The 25,170-nt window shown below is 45.6% G+C and overlaps 1 protein-coding gene across 1 annotated transcript in view; it reads right to left on the reverse strand.

The window, feature by feature from the left end:
- The window catches only part of ATP8B1 (ATPase phospholipid transporting 8B1), a 112,009-nt gene that overhangs the window by 44,869 nt on the left and 41,970 nt on the right, over positions 1-25,170 (reverse strand). The window contains exons 2-3 of the mRNA XM_069568987.1: positions 9,974-10,176; positions 909-1,006 (exon numbers count right to left, since the gene is read on the reverse strand). Of these exons, the coding sequence (XP_069425088.1) occupies positions 909-1,006; positions 9,974-10,154 (279 nt within the window). The 5' untranslated portion in view covers positions 10,155-10,176. The remainder of the gene's footprint in view (positions 1-908; positions 1,007-9,973; positions 10,177-25,170) is intronic.

Consider the following 25,170-nt stretch of genomic DNA (forward strand, 5'->3'; position numbering starts at 1 on the left):
CAGAAGCAATCAGTCCCCTGACACCTTGATTTTAGACTTCGGGCCTTTTCAAATTGTAAGAGAATAAATTTCTGCTGTTTTACACCACCCAGTTGCTGGTATTCTGTGAGCAGTCCCAGGAATCTAACAGACAACATGTCAGCCCAGACTCAGCTCATGTTCTTTATATTTCAATGGTAATAAGCATTTTGGGGGCAAAAATATCTTCAAAGTCTCTGAATCCATCACAGGCCAAGGATGGAGAGATAAGTTACCAAGATTCCTTTCAAATTCTTATTACTGTCAAAAAGCGAGGCATCTGTGACATTACTGTATGCTCTTTGATAAAATTTTTTAAAAAGAGCTTTGTATATTCAGAGGGAAAATTTCAATCAACTTTGTTTTGTTTCACACTGCCCCATACCCCTTAAGGTAGTTCATCTTAATGCAATGAGAAAAAAGGACACTTTAGGAAATCTAAAATAAGACACAAGTGGATTTATCTGGGAAACAGAAGCAGACTCACAGACATAGAGAACAGATCTGTGACTGCCAGGGAGAGTGGACTGGGAGTGTGGAGCTAGCAGATGAAAGCTAGTATATACAGGATGGATCAACAGGGAAGTCTTATTCAATGTCCTGGGATAAACCAGAATGGAAAAGAATTTTTTAAAGAAATATACATACATATATATATATAAACTGAATCACTTTGCTGTACAGCAGACATTGATACAACATTGTAAATCAACTGCACTTCAATTTAAAAAAATGACATTCTAGAGAGCTAACAATGACGGTCAATGGCCCCAGGCCAGGGGTTACCTGGAAGGCAGGTGTCACACAAAGCAAGTAGGCATCATGGCTATCGGGAAAATCAAAAACAAAAACTGGCTTTTAATAAAGCTAACGAATTAAAATCAACTTACCGCATACTTGCTCTCCTTAATGCAAAAGAATACTGTGTTCATAAACTGAGGTTGTTCATGGAAGCGTCGGTCATTGGCTTTGACTTGCCATGTACAGTCTTCAAAAAAGAAAGAGAAAATTAGCCTGTTGCTATGGGCTGAATTATGTCTTTCCTAGACTCACACATTAAAGCTCTAACCCCATCCTGTACCTCAGAGTATGACCTTATTTGGAAATAAGATTCACTCAGATGCAAGTTAAAGTGGGGTCATTGGAGAGGACCCTAACCCAACATGACCGCTGTCCTTAGAACAGAAGGAAGCCAGGACTCAGAGATGCCCACGGAGGGGAGACAGTCAAGCCAAGACTCAGAGATGCCCACGGAGGGGAGACAGTCCAGCCAAGGAGTGAGGCCTGGAACAGACCCTCCCTCACAGCCCTCAGGAGGAATCAACGCACCACCACACACCGATCTCAGACTTCTAGCCTCCAGGACTGTGACATAACACGCTTCTGCATTCAAGTCGCCCAGTTCGTGGTAATTTGTTAGGGCACCCTCAGCAAGCCAATGACCATGTTATAAATTGACCACTATTCATAGAACGTTTGATTCCAAAAGAGAAATCCTCATTTAAACATGGCCTGAACAAAAACCCCAGAGCCCCACAAGGTCACAGCTAAATTAAGTTAAATTATTTCTTCAAACTCATTTACTTGGTTTACAAAAAGTGTGTGTGCGTGCTGTCGCTCAGTCGTGTCCGACTCTTTGCGACCCCATGGACTGTAGCCCGCCACACTCCTCTGTCCATGGGATTCTCCAGGCAAGAAGACTGGAGTCGGGTGCCATGCCCTCCTCTTTCTATTTTATGGTAAAATCTGCAAATGGTTAACGGTTTCATGTGGCTCTCAGATGACTCGTGACATAGCCCTGGTCACCAGTGTCTAGAACACCTCTGAGAACTGCTGTTTGAGAATTCAGGAAGGTTGAAAAGAAAAATTATTAAGATTCCTTAAAAAGGGAGAAATGACCAATGAGAAGGGATAAAAACCAAAGTCAGAAATGCTCAAGAGGAAAGAATAAGCCACCCTGTTCATGCGCTGGATTCTTCGCCCTCCTTGTGGCTCCTTAAATTTGCTTCATAATTAAGTCCTCCAGCCAACGGTTCCTCTGTCTCCACATGACCCCCTCACCTCCAGCCTGGTTTGATTGGGATGCTTCAGACTGAAGGTGGTATCTGACCTCAAGTAGGGCAGTGGATGTCTATCAGAAATGACCTTGGTCTCTTCATTTTACACTGTGAATAAGACCTTGGAGAGCTTGGAGAAAGCAACTGGTGTCTTCGTCTGCTGCACCCTGGACTTAACTACAGCAGCATCTGTAGTTAATTTCAGAAATCGGATTGCTGTCAAGTAATCAAAATAACTATTTCTAACAGGGTTCCTCATTTGGCCCAATTCAGACAAATTTGGCCTAATTTCAGTCAGCAAAGTAACCGATTCCTTCTCCTGATACTTTTCTGAGTTTCACGCTAATTGCTTGAGGAGTAGCTCAGTGAGAGACCATAAGGAAAGTGAAAACCGTTTCTGTGGCCAAATACATTTGTGAAACACAGCATCCAACAGCCTCCTCTGGGACATTCAATGGACCCACTGCTGTATTACAGTCTCTGAGAAGCCCTATAGTAAAGAACTTAGTTTTATTTAATTCAATCTTTTCAAAATTAATGTGACCAGGGGCACATTTTTAAAAAATTTCACAGAACATCTATTAATATGGTTTGAGAAGTGTTGTGTTAAGCGCATGCCTTTAAGAAAGGTAGCAAAATAGCACTTGGAAATATTTACGTTTTGGATCAAACATTTACTAAGTACCCAGTTAAAACAGAGACCCTTACTGGACACTTGGACCCCAAGGCTAATTTATAGAAAAAGTAGAAATCTTGTACCATTTTCTAGAATGGAAATATTGACCAAGAAAAGAGAAGTAAGATATTAACTAACAAAAATAATTCACCTTCACCTGATGACCCTTTGGTTAAAAGCAAGAAGGAAATTAACTCAGAAGGGTTGTGCCTAATAAAACCATCAATGCATTTACCAACAGCCACCGGCTCAAGATTACCTGGAAAACATGTATGTAACACAGATAAGTATGGCTACATGTGTTGGGTGTTGTGGTCACCAAGTCCTTTGACCATCACCATCTGGCAGAGAAAGTCAGTTTTACCTGACCCCTCATTCTGAACTCTTGATTATGGACAACTCTGCAACCAAAAAGCTGTATTGGTTGGTACGAACTACAGCAAACCAGCAGAGTTAAATGATCACAAGTTTAGCATCAGAAAACAAACAAAAAGCAACCCAAGAGGGAAATGGGTGAAGGACAAATAGATCATTCATACAAAGAGAAATTCAATGGCTCTTAAAAATATGAAAAGATACCCAAGTTCATCAAAAAACAAGGACAATTCTTCAGTGAGGTACCCATTTTTATCCCACAAAGGCAAAATAAACAGGCCCTCTTAGGTGGTCTCTGCAGAGAACAAGTTGGCCACATCTATCAAACTTCAACACAGACATGCTCCCTGAGTGTGTGTACACTCTTGGATAAAGAAATAACATATCTCAGGGCTATTCAATGCAGCCCTGTTTATCAGGGAGATTAGAAACAGCCTAAATACCACTATGAGTAGCTGGTTAAATATCCACACAATGAAAGTCTGTGTGGTCCACAAACAAGAATGAAGTAGCTTTATATGTACCTCATGACAGGGGAGATCGTCAAATTACCCTGACCGTGCAGGCGTGTAACACACAGAATGAGTGCACACGAGGGATACACACACTTGCACACGTGTGCCTATGTGTGTATGTATCTATGGGTATGTAAGGTCTCACATTTTGTAAGTATTCTTTGCAGAAAGTGGTGTCTGTTATGTCTCCAGAGGACACAGGAGAAACGGGCAAGAGCAGAGACAGAACAGGCAGGGTGGGGAGTTCATTCTCTTCTGTACCCTTTTATCAATCCGGTGTGCAACAGTGCAACCCTTTCATCAAGCCTATTCTCTTTGGGGAAAAATCATTTGTAATTCAATTCTTTCCCTTTATAGGATGACAGTAAATATGTTTATAATAGGTTAATTAAATAATAAATAGATTTAAATCAATATATGTAAGTCGCTCGATTTTCTTATGGTCAGGATGCCATTATGTTTAATTTTTTGAAAATATTATTCAAGGGCATTCCCTGGCAGTTCAGTGGTTAGGACTCAAAGTTTTTGCCACCAAGGACCCGGGTTCAATCCCTGGTTGGGGAAATTAGATCCCGCAAGCCATGTGGTGCTGCCAAAAAAAAAAAAAAGTCAATAAAAAAAATTATCCCTAAAGGCAATGGGATGGTGAATGGGAATAAATCAAGAAAGAAGACAGGAAAAGATGGAAATCTATGCAGTCATGGGGAAGAAACACACCTACATTCAACAATGAGTAAATCTTGAAAGTATCTTTGAATAAGTCCACATACACGCACAAATACACGTTGCATTTCATTCCAAATCAAACATGTGACTAAGGCTGTAAGCTGCACGCAGCCGTCTCGGTCGGAGAGGAAGATAGGGCCTGGTCACACAGGCCTGAGCCAACAGGGGAAGCAGGTGGAATCGGATCCCAGGGCCGGGCAGTCTTCCGCAGGGATGGAGACGGGACTGAGAGGAGGAAACAGCAGCAGAGCAGCAGTAGCGGGAGGAGCCCGCCGTTTTCAGCCTAAATTGCTGGCACAGCTCCCAACGCCCTCAGCAAAGCATCCAAACTCTTCAGCACGGCCACCGCCCCACCCATCATCAAGCTCCAAAATGGCTGGAGGCTTCCTGAACTCTCAGCCCCTGGGAGCCCTCCTTCCCACTGCCTCGCCCTGGCACACCCTTCCCGAGACCCTGGGGGTCAACTTGCCACTCGCCTTTACTCAGGACACAGCACAGGTGTCCTCACCTCCAGGAAGCCTTCCTTGACCAAGGGAGGCCTCACCTGGTTCCCTATTCATACCTCTCTGAAGCCTCTCCTGCTGTCAGTCACAAATGCCCCCCCAAGCCTGCTGCCCCGACACCAGCTCAGAACAAACAAGACAGGCTGGACCTTGGGTCCCTGGAGCACTTGCAGATTTGCTGGAAGGAGGGCACTGCACAAGCAGAGAGTAAAATAACACCAGTGGTTTCCAAGTCACACTGTGATGCATGCTGAAAAGGAGAGGGCGTGAGATGCAACAGTCCTCTCCTCATAAGGTCCTTGCTGCCCCAGGCTGAATTCCAGCTCCTCCGTGTACCACAGGTGTGCCGCGCTACCTCCTGCCACGGTGTCTGGACGTGGCCCCCACTGGGCAGCCTCCTTCCTCTCCCCACCCCTAGTTAACTCCTCCTCATCTCTCTCTTGGCAGCTCGGGCATGCCTTTCCACTAGGAAGCGCTCCCTGACTCCCGTCCAAAGCAGGCTCTTTCGTCACAGCTCCTGGAGAGGAACCACACGTGGATCCATTAAAAGATGAAGTCACTACATGATCGAGACTCTTTTTGCAACATTTAGCTTCGTTCATCCCTGTCATTTTAGATGTGGACGGAGGGACTTTTCCATCAATACAGCTCTCTGTCTTCTGTTTGAAGACACTGTGTCTTGCCCTCCTGCAGGTGAGCTGAACTACCCAAGACTCAGTCTAAAGTGTTATCTGAGAAGCCAGTGAGGTACACAGGAAAGCCTGGGGGTGGGGTCAGCAGAATGGCCACAGGTCTGCAAAAACAGAGAAGGCTGGAGAAGGTTGTACCAGCAGGAGGGGTTTCTAAGGTGGCAGAGGTAGGGAACACACTAAATCACCAAAATTTTCTTTACATATGTGGGCAAACTCATTGCTGAAAAATTAACTGTTCTTTGGCCCAAACATCTCTCCATCCATTCAGTGTGCTTAGATTTGGAGATGGAAGGATCTGTTAAAAAGAATGACCCAGCGCCTTCAGCCTGGGGGTGGTCCAGGAAAATCTGAATACCCCAAAGGGAAGCAGAAGGGTCAAGGAGGTGATCTAATGGTGGAAAGATGAGAGGAGATGACGGGTGGGGGTGAAAACCGCCAGTATGGACTAAGCATTTACGGCATGCCTGACGATGTCCTCATTCCTTCACACTTAGTTTCTGATTTAATCCTCACAACCAACCACCTGATGAGGCTGGTACTCATGTTAAGTCCATTTTACGGATGGAGACATTGAGGCACAGACAAAGAAGTCCTTCCCTCAAGGTCACAGAGCTAGAAAGTGATGAAGCCAAGGCTGAAATCCTCACAGCCCGCACCCAGCATCCTCCCTGTGTACCAGCACGCTCACCGCCTCTCCAAGTCACAAACAGAGATGCATAAGGGAAGTGAATGAGCTTGCCACAGGCAGGCCTGTAGACAGAGAAGAAAGTGTACCCGGGGTGGGGAATACCTTAAAGTGGGATGTAGAGTGGCCAGGAGAGAGGAGGAATAGGCGTGTCAGGATCAAAAAGCGCCGTCCTGTCAGGGAGGCCATTTCCTGAAGGAGATGCTGTCAAGAAGGTCAAGTGCTTCAGGGCAAACGGACATGGGAAGAGGATGGGTGACAAAAAGCCCACTGGACCGGGCACTGGGGTTCTTGGTGATCTTGCTGAAAGCGTCATCCTTAGGGAGCTGGGGCGGCCCCCAGAGGGGAAGGACCAGGGAAACAGGGGGCTGGGATGGTAGGGAAATGGGTTTCCAGAAGCTCGGTCAGGAGATCAGGAGACAGGACAGCTGCCCGAGGCAGAAAGCAGGATCCAGGTTAGAGTTTGCCGCAGGAAAGGGACAGGGTTACGTGCGTTTGTAAGCCAGCCAGTGCGAGAAGAGGGGAGGGTTAACTCACCAAGCAAAGCGGCCGAGGAGGCAGGAGACGGCTTTCTCGGCCCATCCCCAGGCTCAGAAAAGCAAGGCAGTGTGCTAAGGCAGAGCACATGTTTATTCCCAAAGAGTGTTTATTCCCAAAGACTTTCACCTCTACGCTGGTTCCTGACTGACACAGAACTACTCGAGGAGTTGACCTGGGGCTACCAGGAGGGTGGAGGTAAGCTACATTCACAAACAAACCAACAAACCACCTGGAGTCAAGGAATTTCAGGAACCTGTGACTGAATAAAATTAAACTGGTTTCTTTAGAGTCAAAGCTTTCCGGGATTTTTATATGCTAATGGATAACCTTAAATTTCAAGAGGATAAAGAATTCTGGGTTTCCAGTCTCAGGGACCAAAGAATCTCTGTGTCCAGAAATATCTGGTAGAAACAGTGCCTCCCAGAACATACTTGGGACATACCATTCTTGTGTGTTCACAAAAGAATGTCCATCCCATCACATGGAAACATTCCCCCTTAGTTTTGTCAACAGCTGCACAAAGGAAGCCAAGGGTACATGAACATTAGTAAAATCTGCGGGTTTTTCTTCCCTCAAGGCACATTCTGACAGCAGGCTTACATCTGATCTTGATTCTAGCAGCAGATAAGAAATGTCCTTCCACTGAATAGTACTTGCAACGGGTCTCTCAACACACTTGCTTGCCAAAGTGGGGCTAAGCATCTTTAAAAAAAAGAGAACCAAATTTCTGCACTAAAATATGGTTAAGAAAAATGAACGTGGTTCCGGCACACTCTTAGACACTGCTCTGCTGGAAGAGGCTCGGGTCCCTGGTGGCACTCAGCTGGAGGGTACATCACAGGGTGAGAGCTCGTTGAAGAAAACTGCCCTTCATGTAAAATGTCAAGACAGATGGCAGTTAAAAAGGAAGTCAGAATGACTGGGAAAATGCCCAAGTAGGGATATGGGGGAGGGGGGGGGGAATTAAGAGGGAGAAAGAAGGACGCAGAGGAAGAAGGGAGAGAAGGGGGATGCAGGAGAGGATGCAGAGACTGGTTGCTGGGGTGCAGGGTAGAAGCAAGAATGAAAGGAAAGGGGTCATGCACTTGCTGAGTGTCCTCTGTGTGTCTGGGAAGGGCATACAGAGGGGTCAGAATAATAATACTTGGGGGAATTCCACTGGCCATCCAGTGGCTAGGACTTGGCATCACTGGGGCCTGGGTCCCATCCCTGGTCGAGAACTAGCGGTCTCTCGGTCACTAGGTCATAATAATAATAATGGTATTTTGAAAGTCATTTGAAAGGGGTTTTGAGAATCACCAAATTTCCCTATCCTTGGAAAAGACTCTGAAGAGCCAAGATCAAGTTTGAGCCCCCTGCAAAGCCTGTGTTCTGAAGGTAGCAGTCTATGAGAAATAGGACCTAGGAGCCGCATGACCAGCAAAGAACCCTGGGCAGTAGAATGTGAAGGCAGAGCTGGAAAAAAACAGAGGTGAGCGTTTCCACCCACTACGTGCCCCTCGGACAATTCCACAGGCACCCAACCCTGTCCGTTTCCTTGTCCTGGACCACACATCTGATAACATGGCAGCAAGCCCAACAGCAAAGTTCACCCCTACACACACCAAGCCCATTCTCAGCCAGCTCATCAGATACCTACATAGGGTTGAATCCATGATGGTTATATAAAACTTGAAAAGTACAGCGGAAGAAGGAATGAGGAAGAAACATGTTATTTACTATTGGGGCAATCAACTAGAACTCCCCTTGCTAACTCGTCCGGCGACTCCAGCCTTATCCCCCTTCGAACACTATCCAGTCTGGACCTGTTATGACAGAGGCCACATTCCTCATCAGACTGGCAGTGATTCCATTTCAACGAAGCCCAATTATAGTGATTTCAGTGCCTGCTCAGGAGGCGCTGATACTCAATGGCTTAAAATTACAGCCAGATACCCACAGGAAGACCTGATCCTGCTCAGGGTTTGATACAGGAAGCTGAGGAGGGGAAACGATGTAGTTCAGCAGACAGCCTCCCTAGGTCTCAGAGCCTGTGGTGGGAGGTGGCGCTCGTGGGCACACGCAGACATCACCTCCCCATCAGGACCTCCCCGCACAGAAGAGCAGAAGGCGGGCACCATCTGAGCAGAGCAGGAGGAATCATTACATCAGGGGGATTTCCTGCTTTATCTGTTTTTCTACAGGTGAAATCTCTTTGGAAAACAAACAAACAAATCAGCTTAACAGGCAGCAGAATCCTGGAGGGGAGACTGGGGGCAGGGAAAGATAAGGGAGGCAGGCTTCTGGCAGGCCTGGAAGGGGGCTCAGCAATGACCAGACAAAACCAGAGGCTACTCTGACTGAGGCTGGAACGAGGTGCAGCAGGAGAGGCAGAAATGGAACAACTTCCTGGCGGTTTCTGTGAATGGGAAACCAGTTACATCGCTGGAATTGAAAGGACCAGGGAGGAAAAACATTTTCAGCTTGGACTATGGAGCAAATCTGGGCTATAAAGACCAAAGGATCGGCTTCCTCCCGGAGTGGAAGAGCTAGAAGACTGCATGTATTTGTAGGAAATGAAATAGAAAAGTCACGGGAGAAAAAAGCGCAACCATAAGTCAGCTATGTTCTATAACCCCAAATGACAGGCTGTCTATGGCCATTTTCAAGAAACATCAGCGGTGCTGAGTAAGTTGCGACAGAGACCCTATGAGTCACAAAGCCTGAAATAGCTACTACCTGTCCCCTGGCGGAAAATGTCTGCCAATCCGTGGTCCAGAGCTGGCCTTGAAGCAGCCCTGATTCGGGGCAGGGAGCACTCTTTGCTGCATCACAGCCCCTCGTGACAGAGACCTACACATTCTCCCCATTACTAAAAAGTCAAACCATTTTATATTCACAAAGGACTGAACAAACGTTACGGTGACTCCAAGGTTCCTGGGTGTGGTAACCAGCAAATTCTTCCCCACTCAGCTCCTTTCTAAAAATAGAGACATGTAGCAAGAACCTTCTGTTTTCTCTGCAGAACTTGACAGCTATGGTCCACCAGCCCTACCACACTGAGGACAGTGTGTACCTGTCCCAGCCCATCAAGTTTCATCTGAAGCTAAAAGAAAGATGCCTCTCAGAGCATCCGTCCTTTGCCCCTGTTGCTTCTGCCCACGTGAAGACAGACAGCTGCCTGGTCTCCTGATTCCAGCATGTTACCTTTTTTGAACGGCTCCCGGGTTTCCTCTGCTTCTTTGTTAACTCGATTCTGCTGTGGTTCCACCGCCGGTTCGTGGTCGTCAAGCTCATCTTCTGTTTCATCATCACTGTAGGGGACCACTTCATCATTAGGCTGAGAATCCTCGTCAAACGTCGTTTCTGAGTCTCTTTCTGTACTCATTCTGCTGGCAAACTGGAACTACCTGGTTTAAAAGCAAGGGAAACCAGAGTGAAACAGGACCCGTGCCTAGTTTTTGGTTGAATTCTTCCTGCATTTGCTTATGACACTTTTGACAGAACGTTATTTATCCACATGGAAATATGACTGATGAAGGACCCCCAAAGTTCAACTTATCATGCAAATAAGAACAAAACCATTCATTATTGATTAAATGCTTGGGTAAGAATTTACAACCACAATAATGTAGCTGCCAACTTTTTTAAGGGTATACAAGCTTTAAGATTTCAAATTGTGTGTCTCTACCCAGCAAGATTAATCGGTTCACAACCAACATTAAAATAAAATGAAACAGATTTTAAAATATCAGAGTACAGCAGGCATAGAAGGAGTACTGTTTGGTTAAACACTTTTGCAAAGCTGACATTTACACGTTTATTTGCATTGTGGGTCTTAATGGAATTGAATTTCTCTTGGGAAGTGTGCCCTGCTTTCAAAGTTTGAAAACCACTGTCCTACAATATCTGGTTGCCATTAACATTAATATTCTGAGCTTTTACTGTGTGATGTATTTTAAATACCAGCTTAGTTCTCAAATTTTCCTAATGGCTTCTTGAAAACACATTCTAGCCTATTTTCCTAACTGTCACCACCCACTCCTTATATTTAGAATTTGTGTTTGTGTATACACCATCGCATAAAGTGACACCACACAAGTGCCAAGTGCGACCTCAGTTCTATTTATATTAGGAAAATATTTACACTAAGACTTTCTGGCATTATTTACTGATACATAAGCATCATACCTACATGTACTCGATATCATTGATAGTGGCAGCTCACATTTATTTAGTGTTAACTGCATGAGGGACTCTGAATGAAATGCTTTATAAACACCGGCTCCTTGAAACTTTCCACATCAGCATAGTGAAGGTATTATTGTTATTTGTAGTCTACAGAGGAGAAAACCAAACCTTTACAACACTAGACAACTTGTAAAATATCTACTGAAATTTGGAAGCAAGAACAATTGCTTTCCAAGGAGACATCTTTTGTATTCTACTTTCGTGTTATAGTTTGTTAGATATTTTTATCAGGGTTGGTTGCCTTGAGTGGAACTATTTAGCTGGCTGCAGGCTTTCTACCAAATCTAGCATCTTAAATATCTAGATTTTTATAATAAGTGTACAACTAAGAAATGTTCAAATATTTAAGTGGGGATTTTGTCCAACATTATTTAAAATAAAACCCAGAAGCAACATGGATATCCAATAATTATTGCTATTGTTACGTTGTGTCTGACTCTTCTTCGATAGCCCATCTGGCTCCTCCAGTATTCTCCAGGCAAGAATACTGGAGTGGGTTACCACTCCCTTCTCCAGGGGATCTTCCCGATGTAGGGACTGAACCCACAACTCCTTCATTTTCCGGCAGGTTCTTTACCACTGAGCCAGCAGGGACGCCAAGGAAAATACTAGACTACTGCAAAACATGAACAGACTAAAGGGCAGGCAGATTCAGGGTTAACCCTTCACCTGCCAAGTGAAACACTTTCCCTCTTCCTAATTTTCTATGTGTTAGTAAATGGCTGTTTCTTGGAATGTTACACTTGCTTAATTGGCCTTACTTGCAGGTTTATGGTTTAGCTAGTATTTAGATTTAATACACTCCTTAGGGCTTCCCTAGTGGCTCAGACGGTAAAGAATCCGCCTACAACGCAGGAGACCTGGGTTGGATCCCTGGGTCGGGAATCTCTCTTGAGAAGGGAATAGCTACCCACTCCAGTATTCTTGCCTGGAGAATTCCATGGACAGAGGAACCTGGTGGGCTACAGGTCATCGGGTCACAAAGAGTTGGACACAACTGCGGGCCTAACACACACACACACACACACACCTTAAAAAATTCTCAGACTCTTAAGGGCAGACTTTCATCAGAAATCTTTCAGAACAAAAAAATAAAAGTGGTGACCATGTACTGGATGTCTAGTTTATATCAAGCAGGACAACCCCGTGAGGTAGATATTATCTACCCATTTTTCAGATAAGGAGGCTGGGGCTCAGCTGGTAAGTGGCAGAATCAGGGTCTCATCTCTCCACTGCAAGGGCACACACTCTGCAAAGGTGGGAAAGCACCACAGAGAAAGCCTCCTCATTGTATTAATAGTAAGAACGTGAAAGTGTGCTAGTTGTTCAGTGGTGTCAGACTCTTTGTGACTCATGGACTGTGGCCCACCAGGCTCCTCTGTCCATGGAATTCTCCAGGCAAGAATACTGGAGTGGGCAGCTATTCCCTTCTCCAGAGGATCTTCCCGACCCGGGGATCAAAGCCAGGTCTCCTGCATTTGCAGGTGGATTCTTTACCATCTGAACCACTGAACCAGTAATATGGGAAGCCCATATTATTAACAGTAAACACACACAACATACATTTGCCATTCTAAGCATGTTTAAGTATCCAGGTTAGTGGCATAAGCGCCTTCTATAGAATCACTTCGTAAGTGACCATTTTGTCATCGTTACTGCCAAGTGCCTGTGTGTTTATTTCCCGTGTTAAGATTGGGTCCAGTCCTTTGAGTTTGAAGGAGACAGACAAAAAGGAATAGACTTGATAACCGCAAGCCATGTGATCCAAAGAAAATAAGCCATTGCACAACCCACCCACTCACCACCCAACATCCACTCCAGGCCAGATCTGTGTGGCTACCTTGGAAGGCTGGGCGGCGAGCTCTAAGCTGAGCAGGAAGCTCTCTGCTGTGTGTGTGCGTGTGTGCGTGCGTGCGTGTGTGTGTGCGTGCGTGTGTGTATGTGTGTGTGTGTGTGTGTAAGAGCGTGTGATATTCAGACACTCAAAGAACAGTTAAGCTCTGTTGTCTTAGACTACTGAAGAAAAATAAGTTAGATATCATTTCCTTGAAGCCGTTGGTGACATCAAGCAGCTTTCCAGGTCTAAATCATAATCCTTGTCAGGTAGGCACTACGTAAAATACAGATTTGGAAACTTTATGTCTCTCCCCACCACTCCAGCCCATCACAGACACCTCTGAATTTATTCAGCCTTCACTGAGCATCTGCAAGGCACACACTGCGACCTTAGGCGCTGGGAACTGAACTGCCACCCAGATTACTGAGGGACAAAAGTGAAAGTGTCAGGCACTCAGTCATGTTTGACCTTTGCAGCCCTAAGGACTCTAGCCCACCAGGCTCTTGCCCACGGGATTCTCCAGGCAAGAACACTGGAGTGGGTTGCCATGCCCTCCTCCAGGGGATCTTCCTGACCCAGGGTTCGAAAACCCACGTCTCTTATGTCTCCTACCAAGGGATACAGATAAGTAAGTTATGTGTGGCAGCCCTGAGACATTTCTCCCCAAACACACACCTCCAACCCCCTCCCTCCTCTTCATCCCCGCAGCCACCACCATAGTGCAGGACACCACAATCTTGCTCCTTAAATGCCGCAGGTGGAATCTAATAGGACTTGCCACCATCAGCTTCCACATATCCATCAGAGTCATGCCTTTCTCCTGCCTAGACCCTTCTCGTGGATTATGGACTGAACTGCCTCCGCCAAACTGAAAGATTAGCCCTAACTCTTAATGTAACTGCACTTGAAGACAGGGCCTTTAAAGAGGTGCTCTACTTAGGCGCTTCAGTCGTTTCCCACTCTTTGCAACCCCGTGGACTGTAGCCTGCCAGGCTCCTCTATCAATGGGATTCTCCAGGCAAGAATACTGGAGTGGGTTGCCATGCCCTCCTCCAGGGGATCTTCCTGCCCAGGGATCAAACCCATGTCTTCTTTAACTCCTGAATTGCAAGTGGATTCTTAACCCACTGAGCTACCCGGGAAGCCCTTTAAAAAAGTGACTGAGATTAAATACCATTATATGGGTGGGGCCCCAATCAGACAGAAGAGGAAAAACCACCCAAGAGCTCTGTCTTTCTGTGTATGCACAGAGGAAAGGCCCCGTGGGGCGGTCAAGATGGTGCAAGATGGCGGTCAAGGAGAGCATCCTCTCCAAAAACCGCACAGGAGGCACTTCTGTCTCTGCCGTTGAGAGCTTACAGTCTAGACAGGAGTCAGCACGTGACAGCCTGAGGGCCAGACTTGGCCAATCGTCTGTTTTTGTAAATAAAAGTTTTATTAGAACATATCCTTGCTCATTCCTTCATGTACTGTTTATGGCCAATTTTACACAATAACAGAGTTGAATAGCTGTGATAAACAATGAATGGTAATGGTAAAAATATTTACTATCTGGCCCTTTACACACTAAAAGTCTGCTGACCCCTGAACTAAAACAAAAGATAATAAGAGAACAACAAAACAAGCGGTCAACAACAAATGCCCACAGCCAGATATAATTATAACTGACCTGGACACCTCATGCATGATTTTTGAAGGTGTGAAATAAACTACCAGGGGCAGTGGTGGGAGAACATCCCTAAACCATACAGTTGCCCTATTGATTGTTAACAGTACTCTTTCAACTGCAGCACAGTTGTGTTACTAGACAGGACACACAATTCCAAATAATACTGAGGGAACAACACACCGTCATCTCTGGCTTCCTGTGAAGAGGCTGTGGTTATGTGCCTTCTCATACCCAGTCCAATACCGCATTTCATCATTAGGCCATGTGCTTATAATCATGGCATCAGATGGAAAGGTGAATAAATGTTGGAGCAAGGCAGCAAAAGTTTTATCAGGAGTTTTGAAAACTTGTCAACGTAATATAGCATTCATGGATTTTTCTGGTCACATGATCTTAGGAAAACAGGATCTTTAGTTCCTGCTCAGGCTGAGAAGCAGCACAATTTCATTGAGAACATAGGTCTGGATTCAAATCGTGGCTCTGCTGTTCACCAGTTTACCACCTGGGTGGGTTAACATTTTGGAAAGGAAGGGGAGATGTTTTATTCTCCAGGAAGGGGGGAAGATGTTTCATTCTCGGTCCTGCCTTCTGTAGTATTCAGTCCTCTTGGTCATAAACCCCAGAAGATAGGAGGAGTAAATGGCAGGATTTCCAGACTTGGATCCCTAACATCTATCATTTGTCATCTTGGAATACTTGGCTATGAAATACTTGTCAAGTGACTGAATGCCTGAAATTCTCTGCTCCTTTTGTAGTGGACAGGGTGCTAAAGGAGAGAGGAAAAAGGGGACTCAGGTGCAAAGAAATACCTTTCTGCCCTTGCAATAAAACTCTGAGGTCAGAAATAATGAAAGCACAAACTTTTGCTGCGATCATAAGGTTCCTAGATTCAAATGAAGGGAAAGGAGGAACAAGGAGTGTCCTGACACGGCCAGGGTCTGACCTGTACAGACACACTCAGAGGCTGGGGAGGCCAAGAGTCCCTGGTCAATGATATCTTTGTGGTATAAACGGATTAGTGTCTGCAGTGACCCAGCCTAAACCAGGAAGGGAGACTCACGGCACTCATGTTTGCTCTTCTCCATCCTTTTTATGGCTCCATAAAGTCCTCAGCGTCTTGACGAAAGTGAAAGAGGAGAGTGAAAAAGTTGGCTTAAAGCTCAACATTCAGAAAACGAAGATCATGGCATCTGGTCCCATCACTTCGTGGGAAATAGATGGGGAGACAGTAGAAACAGTGTCAGACTTTATTTTGGGGGGGCTCCAAAATCACTGCAGATGGTGACTGCAGCCATGAAATTAAAAGACGCTTACTCCTTGGAAGAAAAGTTATGACCAACTTAGATAGTATATTCAAAAGCAGAGACATTACTTTGCTGACTAAGGTCCTTCTAGTCAAGGCTATGGTTTTTCCTGTGGTCATGTATGGACATGAGAGTTGGACTGTGAAGAAGGCTGAGTGTCGAAGAATTGATGCTTTTGAACTGTGGTGTTGGAGAAGACTCTTGAGAGTCCCTTGGACTGCAAGGAGATCCAACCAGTCCATTCTGAAGGAGATCAGCCCTGGGATTTCTTTGGAAGGAATGATGCTAAAGCTGAAACTCCAGTACTTTGGCCACCTCATGTGAAGTGTTGACTCATTGGAAAAGACTCTGATGCTGGGAGGGATTGGGGGCAGGAGGAGAAGGGGACGACAGAGGATGAGATGGCTGGATGGCATCACGGACTCGATGAACGTGAGTCTGAGTGAACTCTGGGAGTTGGTGATGGACAGGGAGGCCTGGCGTGCTGCGATTCATGGGGTCACAAAGAGTCGGACACGACTGAGCGACTGAACTCAACTGAAAGTCCTCAGCAAGAAAGGGTACTTCTGACATGGATTTTTTATTTCATTTGCCTATTTATTATTATTATTCTTACAGATAAAGCAGATTATTATTAGATACAGATATTTTTTATTGCAGAAAATATTACAAAATATTTAACATGAGATAGTATCATGGTATGGGGATTCCCTGGTGGTTCAGCAGTAAAGAATCCACCTACAGCACAGGAGCTGAGGGTTTGATTCCTGGGTCAGGAAGGTCCCCTGAAAAAGGGCACCTACTCCAGTACTCTTGGAAAATCCCACGGACAGAGGAGCCTGTCAGGCCGCAGTCCATGAGGATGCAAAGATCAGACACGACTCAGTGACTAAACAACAGAGAGACCCTGAAGCAGAGGACACAGCTGAGCAAGCGCTCAGATTTCTGATCCACAAAAATTGTGAGATAAGTTTCAGCTGCTGTTTTGGAGTCATTTGTTACATAGTAATAGAAAACTAATACACATCCCATTAATCACAAATAATTAGAACTCCATGGTAAGATACCTAATATGGCTTCTATTGTTTCCATTTATTCCAAGAGGAGCCCCATTAAAGAGGCAGCAGCAATCTTTATCACCTGAGTCAGTCCAGACACAGGCCACACTTTATCTGGACTCTGTTCAGTTCTCTTGAGAGCAAAATCAGACAAGCTTGATGACAGTTGTAATTAGACAAGAATAATCTCACGAACCAAGAGTAATAAAACCTATCTAAGATCTAGATTAAATCCAAACTTTACACCGTTCTAGAAATAACACAATTTTCATTCTTAGGATAAACAAGGTTACATTTTTTTTTTATTTTCTTCCAAACTGAAGCCTAGAAAACCTAGATGTCTGGGACAACTAACATAAAACTGTGCTCAGTCCGCACATCCTTTGCGGACCACGCCATAGCCGGCCAGGCTCCTCTTCCTATGGAATTTTCCAGGCAAGAATACTGGGGAGGGTTACCATCTCCTACTCCAGGGCATCTTCCCAACTCAGGGGCTGAACCCGCGTCTGTTGTGTCTCCTGCACTGGCAGGCGGGTTCTTCACCGCTAGTGCCACCTGAAAAGTGCCAACAACTAAGGGCCCATTAATATCGCCGTTGTGGGGACAGCTCAGTCAGGTCTTTACTCATGATACAGAAGTCTTCGCCAGGTCCACAGCTTCATCCTCTGTTCCTCGGAAAGACCACCCCAGAGCCCTCTGTCACAAAGGAAGACTGACTCCCCCTTCATATCATGCAGCTGGGATGACTACATTTAAAAGGGTACAGGGGAAATCTCGAAATTTTGCCCTCTCAGAGAAGGGCAGTTTTGTCAGTTCCCTGATAAAACTTTAAAGGATTTATTGGTGACACTGCCACCCCAGCTGTCAAGGGCTCCCTAACATATCCTAGTAATGGCAGCTACTTCCTGTTAATATGAGGCTGCCCCTTGCCCTTCACTCCCAAGTATTTGCGTACACATCGTCGCACACAGTTGACATGGAATTATTCTGAGACGGATGGTCGGGCGCTACCATTGCTGTTTTACCAAAGAGAAAACTAAGGTGCTTAAGGAATCTTCCTGAGATTATTTAGCTCCGACCTGATTCACCCTCTCAGCGCATACCCAGCTCTGTGCTAGGTGTGGTGCAGAACATACATCGAGGCTTCAGGCTGGAATCAAAGATCCATCCAGGAAGTATCGGGCTTCCCTGTCGGCTTAGTGGTAAAGAACCCACCTGCAATTCAGGAGACTTGGGGTTGAGGAGATCCCTTGGAGGAGGGCATGGCAACCCACTGCAGTATTCTTGCCTGGAGAATCCCGTGGACCTAGGAACCTGGCAGGCTATGGTCCATGGGGTCGCAAAGAATCAGACATGACTGAGCACGCACTCACAACAGGAAGCATCAGAGCCCACTTCCCAACTGCAAGGGGCAACTGCTCTCCTTGTCTACAAACCAACTTAGCGCCTCCTAAGTCACAGGAAAAGCGTAAGCAAAGGATGCGGAGAACTTGAGAAAACAAAGCCAACTTTGGCGGCTACAGACAGGTTTCTCCTACACCAAAGAGTTGCAAAAATTTAAAAGCTTCTCCCTTTATATCATGTTCAAGTGTACTAGAATCAATAATCATTTCCTAGCTGTCTTGAGCTGGGCAGGGTGTGTGGGAGTCACAGAGCGGATCAGGTACTCAGGATGGAAGAGAGATTTTCAGAAATGAGGAACAGCTGGAGTGAAGACCCAGTCACAGGGAAGTATAAGATACCCACCCGGCTGAAAGATTTAGGGCGCCGGGCTCGTGAGCGGCTGATTGGAGTCCACTCACCCAGCCTAAGAGGGCCTGACACGGACTTCATTCCAGCGACTGGAAGCAAGCACTGAGCGTATCTACAAGGAGAGACAGCCGATCTGCCCAGTGCTTCAAGAGGATGAATCTGATAGCGGAGAGGGTGTGGGTGGCTGGAAAGGTGACAGCTGGGCAGGGAGACCATCCTGAGGTCACACCGGACACTGAGCATCTCCCAGGCACAGTTCTGTCATCTGTAAACCCAAGCAGTTCGGTCCGATGACCTCTGCAGACATATGTAGCAGTAACACTTGGTGGGTGGATGCAGCTGCAGAAAGAAGGAACACACGCCTAACTTAGGGTGGTGGCAGCTAGAAAAATGTGTTTCAAATTAAGATCGGGTGGGGCTGCCATTCTTTTGTCTGGAAAACTAAGAAGAAAAAACTAAAATAAAGACTAGAATGGATTCTCATAGGAAAACAATGCCAGAATTCCCCACATGTTTACTTTGGAGATTCAGCTTCAATCCACAACGTGTTTTTATAACACATACTGAAAGTTACCAGGAGAAAAGCATGGTTATTTTTACATTCAAGCTTCATCTTTACTTATTAGAGACAATGGTCCCATTTTACTTCATTACTATTGCTTCTATATTAGGTTTTTCAATTATGTTCATGTTTGAATGATATAAAATCATTGGGGCTTTACAACTGACCGTTGCCTGGAAGCCAAACCTCCAAGGTAAAGTAAAAAGTTAATCTGTTGAGTTGAATTCATTTTAATATTTGAAGAATCACTAGCCTATTGATGGATGGATGCAATTAACAAAAGATCCACAACAGAACGATATAAGAATCCACATCATTTTGCAAAACTGAACATAAATCATAAAAAATTTGAAAAGAGATGATTTGTATTCCCCATTCAGATTCAAGAGGAACTGCTTGCTTGAATAAAAGGGCAGGAAAAGGTCAGATGTGATAAGTAAATGGGAACAAGCACACAGGAAAAGATTACTCTTGCAAGTAATCAAAGGGCATACTGATGAAATGGTAAGACACCATTTTTTTTATGCCTATTAAGTTAACAATATTCAATGACTATATCTAATGCTGGGCAGTTGTAAAGCTCTCTCTCTCACACACCTATATACACACGCACACACGCACAACCACTGCTGCTGGCAATGAAACTGATACATTCCAATGGAAAACAGGAGGAGAAGGGGATGACAGAGGATGAGATGGCTGGATGGCATCACCAACTCAATAGACATGAGTTTGAGTAAACCCCGGGAGTCACCAATAGACATGGAGGCCTGGCATGCTGCAGTCCACGGGGTCGCAGAGTCGGACACTACTGAGCGAATAACACTTTCACTTTCCTGTACCAATACACAAAATATAAGATATGACCCAATAACTTCATTCATAGAAATTTCAAACAAAAACAATTCAACAAGTAAAATAACTATTCACAGAAAATTTTAGATTGTTGTTGTCAGCCATATAAAGCCGAACAGAAACCACCTGAATGTCCACCAGTATAATAGTTGTGTAAGTTATGATTTTAGAGTAGCAAAAAAAATGACAGCCCTAGAAACACAGGAAATGCCTTAAATACAATATTAAATTGGAGGAAAGACGGAAATCAGAATTGTGTCCTATTACAGAATCTCTATAAATAATACATACATGTATATTTTGGAAAAGAATTTTTGCTCTGGAAACAGAAACCCAATGTGCGTGTTTATTTTTCTAGAATAATCAACAATCAAGGACTTCCCTGGTGGCTTAGCGGCTAAGAATCTGCCTGCCAGTGCAGGATACACAGGTTCCATCCCTGGTCCAGGAAGATCCCACATGCCGTGGGACAACCAAACCCGTGTGCCACAACTACCGAGCCTGCGTCTAGAGCCCAGGAGTCACACCTGCTGAAGCGCATGCGCCCTGGAGCCCATGCTCTGCAATGAGAGAGGCCGCCGCAGTGAGAAGCCCACGCACCCGCAGACAGAGTGGCCCCCGCTCGCCGCAACTGGAGAAAAACCCGAGCAGCAGTAAAGACCCAGCACAGCCAAGTAAATAATAACTCAACAATTGATGATACCACCCCCCACCCTTATAACTGAAGACCATTCAGCAGTCGCTTAGGTGCTGGGCTCAATTCCTGAAAGCCTCACGACATAACTAAAAAGCAGGTGTTATCCTCATTTTGCAGGCTTTATAGAGGTTAGGTAATTGCTCCAGGTTCATAAGTGAGATTTCAATCAGATGTTTTTGCCCTCAAATCTCTTAGGATCTGTCTCAGAGCTGGTCAGGCAGAGAAAAGATGTGTCAGAGTGCCCACCCATACCTTTTTTTCTTACTATCAATCCTGCTTCTTTGCAAATGATTGCAAAGCCAAAAGTGGCAGCGTGAGAGCAGGTTGCTTTCATCCAGAGGCGGTCTGAGACCAAAATAGGGATGCTTGGCATGTCAGGGCAGGAGAGATGAAACCTACCTTTTTATCTTTCATATCATAATCGTAATCACCTTCCCAGTGCATTAGTCAACGTGAAATCCCAATTCCCTCCTAAGGATCGTGTGGGTGCATGTGTTAGTCACTCAGTCCTGTCTGACTCTCTGCGACCCCATGGACTGAAGGATTACGGGATGCCATGACATCTAGTCTAGGTCCTTCTTTTCCTTAGAGCCCTGGCTGACCTGTGCTCTGTGTGGATGGAGACCCCAAACCACCAGCCTTCACTTAACTTCCAGGCTGCCTGCAACAAACACAATAGACCTCAAGAGCCCTGGGCAGAGGTCCAGTGACAAGATGATTCACAATGTTAGTTGTTCCTCATCCCACTATAACCTGCATCTGAAAAGTCTGTTGTTCACTCGCTCAGTAGTGCCCGACTCTTTGCGACCCCATGGACTGCAGCACGCCAGGCTTCCCTGGCCTTCACTGTCTCCCAGAGTTTGCCCAAACACACGTCCATTGAGTCGGTGATGCCATCCAACCATCTCGTCCTCTGTGGTCCCCTTCTCCTCCTGCCCTCAATCTTTCCCAGTATCAGGGTCTTTTCCAATGAGTCGGCTCTTTGCATCAGGTGGCCAAAGTAGTGGAGCTTCAGCATCAGTCCTTCCAATGAACACCCAGGACTGATCTCCTTTAGGATGGGCTGGTTGGATCTCCTTGCAGTCCAAGGGACTCTCAAGAGTCTTCTCCAACACCACAGTTCAAAAGCGTCAATTCTTCAGTGCTCAGCCTTCTTTATGTTCCAGCTCTCATATCCATACATGACTACTGGAAAAACCATAGCTTTGATTATACAGACTTTTGTTGGCTAAGTGATGTCTCTGCTTTTTAATATACTGTTTAGGTTTGTCATAGCTTTTCTTCCAAAAAGCTTCGACTGAAAATACAAACTCCCTCCAGGTACTTTTTTCTAATATAAAGATGTTATAAAATTTCCAAATATTCACATGTAAAGATGTTTCAAGGTTTAAGTAGACGGTACGTATGACTGACACAGCAAGGATGATCAGTGCACATATTTGGCATCTTTTCTAGACACTGACATGGTTTCATGAATGCCTGCTCTTGGTCATAGAGTCTTACTTCTTGGTCCATTTGAATGTCAACATATTCACAAATTCTGGGTCCCAGAAGTCTAAGGGATGAAGGCCACACCTGATATTGAATCAATGTCTCCTCTACTATTTTAAAAGTCAGCTTAGAAGGCTCAGCTTAGATTACAAACTCTACCCAGACAGCTGAATTCACACCCAAAGCTTGGGATGAGGATTGTCCTGCAAACATGTGGTTCATATTTCATATGTCCCCCGGACACTCATTTGGTCTGAACAATCTCCAGAGTTTCCTACAGACAGTCAGCTATACTATCTGGTTTTCAGAGTTTTGGACAGGTCAACTAACAGAAGTATCTAAGTTTCTACATATGCAATAGGTTTGAGCATTTATGAGAATATTTATAATATTGTTGTTGTTCAGTCACTAAGTCATGTCTGACTCTTTGCGACCCCATTAACTGCAGCATGGACAGGCTTCCCTGTCGTTCACCGTCTCCCAGAATTTCCTCAAACTCGTGTCCGTTGAGTCGGTGATGCCATCCAATCATCTCATCCTCTGTCGCCCCCTTCTCCTCCTGCCCTCAATCATTCCCAGCATCAGGGTCTTCTAATATAGAGCTTCTGTTTTCCTGAGATGATGGTGCTGAGTGTTTAAAAAGAGCTCACTACACATTCTGTAAGGGCTTCCCCAGTGGGGCAGTGGTTAAAAAAAAAAAAAATCCACCTGCAATGCAGGAAATGTGGGTCTGATGCCTGGGTTAGGAAGATCCCCTGGAGGAGGAAATGGCAACCCACTCCAGTAATCTTGCCTGGAAAATCCCACGGACAGAGAAGCCTGGTGGGCTTCAGTCCACGGGGTCGCAAAAGAGTCAGACACGACTGAGTGACCGAAACCAAACACATCCTATGTATCAGGCAGTGAGCTGAATGCTTGGCAAGTACTATTTTATTTCATTTGCTCAGGATCCAATTGTTAGCCCCGTTTTACAGATGAGAAAACTGACAGAGATGTTAAGTTCCCTGCCCAAGGGCATACAGGCAGTACGTGGGATCAGAATCCTTGTTGAAAGCCTATGCTCTTAGTCACAACACTCAATGCCTTAATTGTACCTAATAACATTACCATGGGGTTAAGCTGGAGAAGAGATAATTAATCCAATTTACAGTTGAGGAGACACATAACTCTGTGACACACAGTTAACTTTGTGCTGGAGCTAGGATGGGAGTGTGTCCAGTCAGGATGCCCTCGACATCCTCCGATATCTCCACTCAGGGTTCAACTTCTGTGGACACTGAGCACCAGGAAGCGCATAAAACGGAGGTCATTACAAGCAAGCAGGGTCCACCCTTGCCAGGGAATTTCTCAGGGTCACCTAGAACCCAGGTCTCTGCCTTTACATGAGCTGCCTTTTGCACCCCCGTTCACCTGGAGGGGAGCAGGTCTTGGAGCTGCCTGGTTCCTGCGCTCTCTCCTGCCCAGCCTCCCACACTGGTTTCCCAGAGTGCCCACTGGCAGCGTCCTGTGTGATATCGTGACTTGAATAATAAGAAGTAGCTCTTTGGTCCTTGTCCTACTCCTGGTATGCTGCTGCTGCTGCTAAGTCGCTTCAGTCATGTCCGACTCTGTGCAACCCCATAGACGGCAGCCCACCAGGCTCTGCCATTACTGGGATTCTCCAGGCAAGAATACTGGAGTGGGTTGCCATTTCCTTCTCCAATGCATGAAAGTGAAAAGCGAAAGTGAAGTCGCTCAGTCGTGTCCGACTCTTTGCGACCCCGTGAATCACAGCATGCCAGGCCTCCCAGTCCAGCAGCGATTTAACCAATCACGCCGTAAGATGAAGTCCCGTAAAAGTCCTAAAGGAGATGGTCTGAAGAGCTTCTGGGTTGGGGAACAGGTGGACACATGGGGAGGATGGCGCGCCTCCTGTCTTGCTCTGTGCATCTCTTCCATCTGGCTGTTCCTGAGTTACAGCCTTTTGTAATAAACCGGTAATCTAGAATAAGTAAATCATTCCAGTCCTCTGAGCTGTGTTAGCAAATTAACTGAACCCCACAAGGAGGTCGCTGGAACCTCCCATCTACAGCTGGAAGGTCAGAAACACAGGTGGCAACCTGGAGTTGCCTCTGGTGTCTGAATTGGAGGGAGAGCCACCTTGCAGGGCTGAGCCCGTAACCCACGGGATCTGAGGCTCTCTCCGGGCAGATAGTGTCAGAATTATGCCAAACTTCAGGACAGCCAGCTGGGGTCAGAGAATTGCTGGTGGTGTGGGAAAGCACACACACATTAGAATTGGGTGTAGAATCGTTCAATATGACTCATCCAAGTTCCCACAGCTAGTCAGGGGCAGGCTGCAACCGCAGAGACCTGCAAAGGGGATGGGTTAGTTGGCCCAGCTTTCAGGTAATAAGGAAGTGTTTTCTCTGTAGAAGATCAAAAACAGCAGCAAAACCAACTAAAAAGTCATAATTTTTTATTATTGCCACGAATGGATGTCAGTGATCAAATACTCCTCAAAGATCTCTCTATTGTAGTTCCTGCTCAATTTTAATAATATAGAAGTAAACTTTTAAAGAATACTTTTTCTACAATAACTACTGTGGGATTCTGGGGGCTTCCCTGGTGGCTTGGTGGTAAAGAAGCTGTTCCCTTCTCCAGCGGATCTTCCTGACCCAGGAATTGAGCCTGGGTCTCCTGAATTGCAGGAGGAGTCTTTGCCAGCTGAGCTACCAGGGAAGCCCCCAATAATAGAGAAGTAAACTTAAAAAAAAAAAAAAGGTTTTCTTCAGCAAATGTGGGATTCTGGGAGCTTCCCTCGTGGCTCAGTGATAAAGAATCTGCATGCCAGAGCAGGGGACATGGCTTCCATCCCTGATCTGGGAAGATTCTTCACGCCGCAGAGCAACTGGGTGCATGCGCCACAACTGGTATTTAATGTAAATA

This window comes from Ovis canadensis, chromosome 23, assembly GCF_042477335.2.
Source record: "Ovis canadensis isolate MfBH-ARS-UI-01 breed Bighorn chromosome 23, ARS-UI_OviCan_v2, whole genome shotgun sequence".
Taxonomy (NCBI): Eukaryota; Metazoa; Chordata; class Mammalia; order Artiodactyla; family Bovidae; genus Ovis; species Ovis canadensis.